The sequence below is a fragment of the Nicotiana tomentosiformis genome, chromosome 7, assembly GCF_000390325.3.
Source record: "Nicotiana tomentosiformis chromosome 7, ASM39032v3, whole genome shotgun sequence".
NCBI lineage: Eukaryota > Viridiplantae > Streptophyta > Magnoliopsida > Solanales > Solanaceae > Nicotiana > Nicotiana tomentosiformis.
In genome coordinates, this window is record NC_090818.1 from 88,131,061 (window position 1) to 88,141,424 (window position 10,364).

General features: G+C 35.2%; 1 protein-coding gene across 3 annotated transcripts; it reads left to right on the plus strand.

Moving 5' to 3' along the window:
* Window positions 1–2,360: 2,360 nt before the first annotated feature.
* LOC104099996 (uncharacterized) lies at window positions 2,361–9,638 on the plus strand. Of its 3 annotated transcripts, none has more exons than XR_001970012.3 (12): window positions 2,361–2,547; window positions 2,826–3,812; window positions 5,147–5,265; window positions 5,377–5,496; window positions 5,644–5,731; window positions 6,422–6,513; window positions 6,590–6,694; window positions 6,831–6,940; window positions 7,332–7,419; window positions 7,507–7,523; window positions 7,632–7,718; window positions 9,061–9,638. XR_001970012.3 is itself a non-coding variant. In XM_009607148.4 (12 exons), exons 2-11 carry the CDS (start codon window positions 2,891–2,893, stop codon window positions 7,713–7,715), a joined length of 1,764 nt encoding a protein of 587 aa, XP_009605443.1. In that variant the 5' UTR covers window positions 2,361–2,547; window positions 2,867–2,890; the 3' UTR covers window positions 7,716–7,718; window positions 9,061–9,638. The 3 variants fall into 3 exon arrangements, 2 of the variants coding, with proteins under 2 accessions (XP_009605443.1, XP_009605442.1); XM_009607148.4 differs by having other exon boundaries at window positions 2,867–3,812; window positions 7,507–7,542; XM_009607147.3 differs by having other exon boundaries at window positions 2,362–2,547; window positions 7,507–7,542.
* The last annotated feature ends 726 nt before the right edge of the window (window positions 9,639–10,364 follow it).

Sequence of the window (10,364 nt, forward strand, 5' to 3'; positions counted from 1 at the left end):
TACTAGAAGCTCTATTATTCTTTCATTTTAGACAGCTTTACGAGGCCATTATAATCAAGCTCCAAGCTTTTAAGCCCCAAGCGGCTATCAAATAACATCCTTTTCTCTTTCTGCTCTACAATCTATTATTTTATTTTGTATTTTATTTTGCGTGTCTAGTTAATATTTGGATCGAATAAATACACAGTGTGTTTTCTCACAAAATAAAATGACAACTTACGGAGAACTCTCTTACCTAGTCACACCCGTAAACAAGAAATTTTTTACCGGCTGTTCCTTTTTGTATCATTTATTTAATAAATGCGCATCATTTTAATTTTTTTTTACAATTGATGAACCTTTTAAACTACGATCTAAAGATCCCTTTTGAGCAAACTAAAAATCTTATGTGAAAACGTTAGATCACAGTCTAAATTTTTTATAAGTCATTGCAAATGTTAATATTTTGTGAGAAAATTATTAATTATATGAGCAAACATTAGACCCAAATATAATGTTATTCGAAAGAAGACTAATTTTTCAAAGGCTATATTTGTACTACTTTTTAGAATGAGGGCAAAATCTTAAACAGTGGCCTAAAAAAGGACATTTGCGTAAATCGTCCCTTTCCTTAGGCAACAGCTTCAGTCCAGGGCCCATCCATAATCAACCCATGCGAATGTATGAAAATAGCACGTGCTAGCCAGTTTTTGGACTGATAATTGAAAAATAGCCAGCGTTTGCAAGGTCATTGAAAAATAGCCACTATTTTACTGCAACACGGAAAGTTTCAGCATAATATACTGGAGATTGGTGCAGTTGTGTATGAACTTCCAGCATATTATGCTGGAACTCCAGCACATGGAAAGTTCCAGCATACTATACTGGAGATTTGAGCATCTGTGCATGATTTTTCCAGCATATTATGCTGGAACTCTAGTATATTATGCAGGAACTCCAGTATATTATGCTGGAAGTTCACATGTAAAAAATTCGAACTCCAGTATATTATGCTGGAATATTTTCCGCATTTTGAACAGTGTTTTCGTTTAGATTTATCTTTACATGAAAAGTGGTTAAGTTTCGATTACTTTTGAAACTGAGGCTATTTTTCAATTACCACTTGTAAATCTGGCTATCTTTGAAGAATGGAAGATTTGAACACTGTAGAGCAAATATATATAACTATTTAAATAAATAGCATAACCTTTGATTTTTTTCAAAATTGACAGATTTATTTACTTTTATGGCATATTCTAATAGTACTTACGGTTAATGATAGACCACTAATTTAGGAATTAGTTTATAATCTTATACATACATATCCATTTCTCTTTCATCCTCATTAATACATTTTCATTTTTCTATTAATAAATATAGAAAAGTGCTTGACAATAGGGACGACTAGATGACCACCATGCAGGTTTGGTTTGTATTTTAGTTCTTTCTTACTATTTATAATTAATTATTAGATAATTTTAACCAAAATAATAGTTACTCGATCAAAATACTGACTTTGAGTATATAATTTATTTAATATATATATATATATATATATATATATATATATATATATATATATATATATATATATATACTGATATTCACTTCGAATTCACCATAAATCTAATATCTCTTGCGACTGCCATTCTCAATTTTGTGAAATTCTTAACCTAATTTCTTAATCTTTATTATACCATGTATATTTTTATTATACTATGAATATCTTTATTATACCATGTATATAATTACGTATGCGCACATAAATAAACAAATGCATATGTACGTTATACCATTATTATAATGTGTATATAATTATTACACACTTAATAAGAAAAACAAATCTACAATATACCCTTCATACATGATATAATATAATTATATATTTATACATAACTAAACAAATACTAATTTATGATATACCATTATTATGTCGTGTATATAATTTTCTACGCACACCAAATTAACAAACACAAACCTACAATATACCCATAATATACTAATTCACTTAATTGGAAATTCAAGGAAATACCTTCAATGGTGCAGATTATTTTGTGTCTTCCTTTGATGGTATGTCTAGTTTTTTGAAGACTGGAGTTTTTTTTTCTTTCGGTTTTTGTTTGAAAAAACGGAGATCATATGTAGAAGGTTATCACTGTGGAGTTTAATTAGGAGAGAAATTGGGATTTGATTGACTACAAGATGGAAACTGCTACTAATATAATATTTTTATTGCCTCATTTGTTATTCAATAAATGATGCTAAGATTCTGTAGATATTTTTAAAATCTTGTCTAGTTATAAAAGTGTCTCTTTTTGAATTTCACCCTACGAACCTACAAAATAAAGCCCAAATAAGATCAAATATATAATAAAGCCCAGTCCGCCAGAAAAATAGAGGAGAAAAAGAGAGAACAAGAACAGCCCTGTGTTGAGTAGAAACTGGGAAGAAGAGTAGGGCGAAGAAACTCAGCAATATAAACCAAATAAAAGGCGGCAATTTAAGCAACGGCTACATAGCTGCAAGTTGAAACAAACAGAAGAGGAACACTTATATACCAAGAATAAGGTTATGTACCATTTCCTCTTCCTTTTGCTATTTTCCGACTTTTAGTAGCTTTATCAGAATATATTGTGCAAATGTTATAGGGTTCAGGGGATGTTTTGTGTCTGTGTCATTTTATTTGGTAATTGGCTTTATTAGTGCAGTTTCTCTATATTAATTTCAATACTCTTGTGCTACATAATTATAGAGTTGAATTTGTTCTTATTGTTTATTATAATACTCTTGTGCTTCATTATCATGGAGTTGATTATTCGTATTATTTGTTTTAATTTAAATTACAGATTAGGCTAAATTTGCTGCTTACTATTTCTGTCTGAATAAGGGCCTAGAAGTGAATTTCTTTGAGATGCCTGCTCCAACGGGTTCAGGAAACATAAAGCTTAGGAAGAAACTAAAAATTGCAAATGGTATATCCAAAGATGATAAAAAGAGTGGTATAAACCTAGATTCTAATGGAAATGGAGTTCGAAGAAGTAAAAGAGCACAAAATAGGGAAACTGAAAGCTATGGGGTTTCTCATTCTGGTGGTAATGTATCGAGTAAGAAAGGAATCCGTGTAAAAAGCACGGTGACGTCGAATGCTGCGGAGGAAGTTTATGAGGGAGCATTGAAGGGGAAATCGGGGATTTCTGGTGGGAAAAGGAAGAGAGTTTATGCTCATCGAGATATGGACAAAGAAGGAACTTTAGAGGACATTGCTGGAATTTCTCGTAGAAGGTCCTCACTCAAATCATATAGAACACGAAAATTGGATTTGGAGACGCAAGACAAGTTTTCTGATCCAAGAGAATCTAGAAAGAAGACCTTATATGGTGAAGCTAGAAGGTCTAACAATAGGAAGTTGTCAGAACAGAGCACACGTAAAATGAATTTGGGGCGGCAAGAAAAGTTCTTCGATTCAAGAGAATCTAAAAAGAAGACTTTATATGGTGAAGGTAGAAGGTCTAACAATTGTGAGTTGGCGAACGAGAGGAATTCTAGGAAGGTGAAGGAGATAAGGGAAGTGAAATATGTTAAGGTGGATGGCTATGGGGAAGAAGAAAATAGTAAAAGAAAATCCAAAGAAAGAAAGGCATTGGACCAGAATAGGAGCAAGCAAAAAGCTGAATCTCCTAGTAGATTTTCGAGAAAGAAGATTCAAGACAAGAAGAGCTTGGGTGCGGATTCAGATGTATATGAACAAAGGCCAAAGAAGAAAAAGCGAGACATTCGAATAGATCCTCATGATACCTCGAACAAGAGGCTTGATGATGGACTGCCTAGTAAAGGTCAGTATCTGAATCATCTAGTTCCACTGCATTATATCTGCTATTCCCCCTATCGGTATCATGTTCTGTTCAGCTCTCAGCCAACACATCCAGCCATCTGAGCCCTCTATTATGAAGGGAAAAAACTGCAGTTGTTTCCTCCTATCATTGTCATTGATTTGGCTCCTTTGCAGGAATAACTAAAGTTAAAGAATTTCAAGTGTATCAAAATTTTAAAAAATAACGATGTGTAATTTTTGAGCCTTTTGAAGTTGAAATTTGTAGATTTAGGTTTAAATAAAATCTTTCTTCACTCGCGTGAAAGATAATACTATGCTTGTGCTATATTTTATTCTAAACCAGCCATGACAACCTAGAATCTGTTGCGCTTTCGTCAGTGATTAACATGAATAAAAGTGTGGTAGAACCATTTAAACAACAAGAACTGCTACTACTTATGCGCCATTCCTAAGCACGTTGGTTTCTACTATATGAATTCTCACTCTCCATGTCGTTCAATTTAAGCCCGTCTTACTCCAATATAGTTCATCACGAATTGACTAGCTTTACACTAGTTGTCAACCTACCACAACCCTCATGCTTTATCCAGGCTTGGACCGGAAATGTGAATAAACTCACTTAGGTGGAGTTTAAACATCTCTACCTTTTTATTGATGCGTGACTTTACAGTAAAAAATGATTTTTTATACAAAGCTTTATAGTATAAAATGATGTTCAAAGAATTAAATAACATACTCCATTTTAATTCATGTCTTACTTTCTTTCTTGGTCTATTCCAAAATTAATGTCACTCTTTCTATATTTAGCAAGTTATTAACAACATTTCCATTTTACCCTTAATGACACACTCTTATAGGAATAACATGGCATGATTAAGACCACATGATCAAGAGGGTGTTTTTGGTATGTTATACTTTACATTTTTAAACTTCATGCGTAGTCAAACTAAGACACATAAATTGAAATGGAGTACTTTTATTTAACAAATAAACCGGCAGGTCTGTAAGAACATGAGCTATGATTCTTGACTACTTAGTTTTTTGATAAGTGGTAGAGGCTTTATTATTTTATTGTCCTGGAGCAACTGTGTTCCAAAGAAATTAACTTTACTGAAACTATTTTTTTCCTTTTAACGGGAGTGCCTAGTGGTTCAAAGTAGAAACAGCTTCCTCAACTAGTTTTAACGCCTTTCTCCAGTATAGAGACACTAATAAGCCTCATGTTTATTAGTTTAGTTATCCTAGCTGTTTCATGTCATGTGATGCTAGTTGATGTTCATCTGCAAGTAGAGTTGATTAAGCTTTTTCTGTCTGAACTCATTTTGTCGCTTTCAGATAACAATAAGGAAAAGCAAGAAGAATCAGCAAACGATAAAACTGTTGAACTGTCGAAGAATGCACAGTTTCGTGCAATACGCCCAAGTCCATCTATCCTTTCTTTTGTGGAAGACAATGTAATCACTCTTTCCAGGATTTGTATGTTTGATTGCCAATATTGTTAGTGCAGACATCTCAGTGTTCATCATTTCTATCTAAAGTCTTAATATTTCGAATTTATACTGCAGTTGTTGGGTCGTAGACGCGATATTCAGTTAAAGAGGGCAGGCTATAACATTGAACTCTCTGCTCCCTTAGATAACATTCCTTTCTCAACAAGCTCAGAAAGGGAGCGGATTGAAGAGCCGGTACAATAATTAATAGTATATTTTAGATGATATCAAATCCTTGGCATGTCTTTAGCTCAAAGTTTCACCATTGTATGAAGCCACATATGATGCTGATGTTCTCTTTTCGTTCTACTCCACTTATTGTCATAGCTATTGTTTCTGTAGGTATTCAGGAATAAGTTGGAATTTTTTGCTGCAGCTAAGGTTTCCTCGTCATTTCCCCCTGCAGATCTTCCAGAGATTGCTTTTGCAGGTTTACTGATCAGTCCCCTTTCTGTTTTGAATTTTCTTTTCCTTTATGCTTGGCTTGAATACTTGACTTTCCTTTTCTCCTTCTTTTTGATGGCTTTAACACGAGCTTGTGTTTTGTGAAAAATGACACACTATCTTCTTGTCTTTATGCATAATTGGTTGACATTGAAGTCCATCAGTTCAGAAATAACTTTTTTACTAATTTATCCGTTCACTGTGGTAGAGAAGTTAATTCCGGAAAGTTCAATGTAATATAAATTCTATTATTGTTATTGACATCCCATTTACCTTAACTTTTCATCCTCTTGAAAGCTGCATTTATGGGCCTGTTACTATATGGTCATACCATTTTACAAGTTATGTCTTTATAAATAATAATGCATGCTCTACACGATACCTGTCAAAGAATACACATTTTGGAGTCTTGAAGTAAAACTACCATAATGATGCACCGTGATGTGTTGGTTTAAGAAACATAACAGTAATTAAAATGACCAGGCACACTGATTTCTACCGTCCAAGTTATCTGATGTTAGATTCTCATCTTATCCCCTTTGATGTCACATTCTTTCCATTGGACTGGTGGCTATACAAATCTTTGGCATGCTAGAGTGAATTGATTACAACTCAAATGAATTCAAGTGAGTGTAAATTTGGGTGCCACCTATATAATTTTGTTACCTTGATATAGGAAGGTCAAACGTGGGAAAGTCATCTTTACTAAATGCATTGACCAGGAAATGGGGTGTTGTACGGACATCAGATAAGCCTGGACTCACTCAGGTGATACTCTCTTCCTAAACTGAAGTTTGTTTCCTGAGAGACTATACATGAGAGATACCAATATGCACATTTGCAGACTATTAATTTCTTCAACCTTGGTTCAAAAATGTGCTTGGTTGATTTGCCTGGATATGGTTTTGCTTATGCAAAAGAAGAAGTGAAAGAAGCTTGGGAGGAGCTTGTGAGTACACGATTAGCTTTGACCTTTTCTGATCTTTACTTGTGTTACTTGTTGGATTTGTTGGTACTGCCAAAAGGTTCAGGTTTCTTTGTATTAGTTTTGAAAATGCGCCCTCTTTGAATGCTCCAATTTGCAGGTGAAAGAGTATGTTTCTACACGTCTTGGTCTAAAGAGAGTCTGCCTTCTGATTGATACAAAGTGGGGCATGAAACCAAGGGATCATGAGCTCATTGATTTAATGGAGAGGTACAAGGATATTTTTAAATAAATTATCTGTCCTACCTATGAAAATGATAAAAAGGTTATCTGTCCAATGTTGAAGTTAGCTAGATAAAATGTTGCGTATATTCTAGCCTATATGGTGCATTACATCAGCCCATGTCTATGAAAGTCTTCAGAAATGATGAACTAAGAAAGCCAGTAGTCTGATATGACTTATTCGGCTCAAAGAGAAACTAAAATTTGTCTAGATAAATCAATTAATTCTTCAGTTTTACTCCCTTCCACAAGGAAGAAAAAGGGTAACCTGTACCAAAAAGTGAAAAATAATGTGTTTGCAGATATGATGGACTTCTTGCTTGCGTGATTGTTAGCTTGCTGATGACTTGAGTTTTCAATTTTCTGTCTTAATGTTCAGAGCTCAAACAAAATACCAGATTATTTTAACCAAGACTGACACGGTTTTCCCAATAGATGTGGCACGACGAGCCATGCAAATTGAAGAGGTGAACTTAGAAAAATCTTGTGTCCTCTTTATCTAACCTTTTCTTGTATCATGTAAGTACTGATTTTGTACATGCACTATCTTGCAGAGCCTCAAGACATACAAGTCGGTAGTTCAACCTGTGGTACTAAGGGCACATTTATTAGCTTTAATTTGAGTTTTGGTGCATTTTTGGTTAGAAAACAATAATACTTTGTTTTGGCTTTCCTTCAGGTGATGGTAAGCTCAAAATCTGGAGCGGGTATCCGAAGTTTAAGAACAGTGCTTTCTAAGATCGCTCGGTTCGTGAAACCATAAATGGTAATCCTCTGCCTTTTTGCCTTTGGTGATGTCCCTTTCATGTATTCTGATGGATCTAGCATAGTTGATGTATTATTATAACATGAAAGCAAATCCCTGCCATGAGCTGTAGTCTAGGATAGTGTTTCATGAGTTTTCAACACACGTGTATGCTAAATTCTAGTGGATTTTTTTTTTTTAATTAGTGTGATGCCTCTTGAGACAGAGATGGAAGCTTTAGCTCGATTCTGATTGCATTTTAACATGGCTTCAGTCTTCTAAGTTGGCTTATTTCTTGAATAGCTAGTAGAATTTAGATTGGCAAGAAACCTAAGAATTGTAAAAAGTGTATGCTAAATTCGTGTGTGGTGCCTCTTGAGATGGAGATAGTCAAGCTTTAGCCCAACTCTTATTTAATATAACCTGACTGCAGTCTTCTGTTACAAGTTGGCTCGTAACTTGAATAGCTAGTGTTCTGTAGATTTGAATTTTTCTGGTCTCCTTCCCATCAATATCTTTCCTTTTAGCTTGTGTTGCCTCAATGTTCGGAGGTACAACTGAAATATAGTATTAGCCTATCCTAGATTTTTTAACTCCGTTAATTAATGACATTCTTGAGAAGAAACAAGTCTTACTTGCCTCTGGGCAAATGAGATGAATGCTGTATGGATGGAATGTATAGGTTTAATTACCTAGCATTTTTGTGCCTAGATCAAGGGAATATTTCAGAGAGCGTCATAATTTTGACCAATTTGGTGACATTTTCTATCATATCATCTGCAAAGCTCTGACTGTCTACCCAGGTCACATTGTTCAATTTGGGGTAAACTGAAAAGTGTAATGACAGTGCCAATGGATAAAAGGGAGGTCCTTGTTGTGTTGATTTAGATCTAGTCATTCGGTGTAGATCCCTTTCTTAAGTTTTCTAACCTGTCTAGTTGTTTTGTTTGGTTTCTGTGTCGTTACTAACTTGGTAGTCGGGTGAGGGGACCTCACGCTCCTCTTCCTCTCAGATACGGTGCAGCTTTAAGTTGTTTGACCGAACTCTCTGACCTATACTTTCTCCTGCTTTCATTTGGTGGATTTAACTCTTTATCTTTTCTGGCCGTTATATTCATTGTCTAATTGGTTTTGGCTACTTCACTCCGTAGGCGGTTTCATCACATTTGCTCCTTTCTCTCTTCTTCCTTTTAATTTTTTTGTGTTTTTTTTGGGGGTGTCCACGGGAGAATCGTTTCGTCAACTTTTACTACTCCATGCATTTACCCGTTTCAATGAAATATATATTTATGTTCCCTTCGGTTTGTGAATGGGTACTGATATTATGAGATGTAACCACTGAACTAGTCCATGTCCTTTTCAGCTTGGCTTCAGTGCAGATCACCTGCCACTATCAACTAGAAAGCAATATATCCAAGGATGGGTATAAACTAAATATGTAGTTTTCTCTTGATTGGTGAAGAATGTTTGTAAAAGATGGTGGCTATTGCAATTTTTCATTCCTCACGTTATTTATCTGCACGATCTTCAACTTGGTCCTGTCAGAGAGCATCATCTTGTTAAATTCTTCCATTTTTTAATCTGAGTTGTTGCTCAGTTCTGCCCTTTGAATGGGTAGTCTACTGGAATCATTTAATATGTTTGAATTCGGATGTTACTTATTTTCAGTATCCTAAAGATAGTGGAGGCAGCCTTTTTTTGGTTAGGAAAAAAGTAAAGTGTGTGGTCACTGAAAATGCAGTGTTTCTCCACCCATTTTCTTTGACTTAAATGATTGTTAGGTTCTCTGTAGCTATGGAAATCCATTGACATTGGAGTTGGTTGAATTGTTCAAATTATAAAATGCCTGGATTCATTGCTAAGCGAAACGACATGGGATACGTTGTTGACAATATTGAGATTTTGTTGTAACGGGCTGAATAAGAGATCCTTTGACTAGTATGCCTCAACTTGTGACAATAGTACTTTCATTTGTTTTTTATTCTATGGGTGTGTTTGGTATGATTTTCAATTTTTTCAATCTTTGGTTGGCCTCATAAATTCATATTTTTTCAATTGGAGGAAAATGATATCCCCACAAGAAGGAAAAATATTTTTCAAATTTTTTTTTCAGCCTCCACCCCGCACCACCCCAACCCCACCCCTCACTCACCTCTCCCACCTCTTCCACCCCACCCCCACCTCTTCCACCCCCTCCACACTTGTATCACCCCCATCCCCATCCTTGCCATCCCGGCCCCTAGGCTCCTCCAGTTATAACGTTGACTGTTCTTTTTGGTGATGGAGGTTTTGGGGGCTCTTGTATATTATTCATGTATGATTGTCTCCCTTTCTCACTGAACAGATCAGTAAGACAACCTGCTTCAATAAATGCTCGACCTCTATTTGCAGAAGCCTACAATCTGTTGTTCTATGGCCATGATCATTATGAAATTCGCACCAGAAATCTGGATTTCTTTCGCTAGATCTGATCTTATTTCTTTAGGCCATCACACCTTATCCCCATACCTTTTAAAACAGCCACTAACTCGGAATTGCTGATGTTAAAGCTGTAATCTCTTATTCTTGCTTGCGTATTCGAATCATTGATTCAGGCATCTCGTTCCTTTTTGAACTTGGATGAAGAACTCGCGTCTTTTTGCCTTGGTCTTGAATCGAATCGTGCAC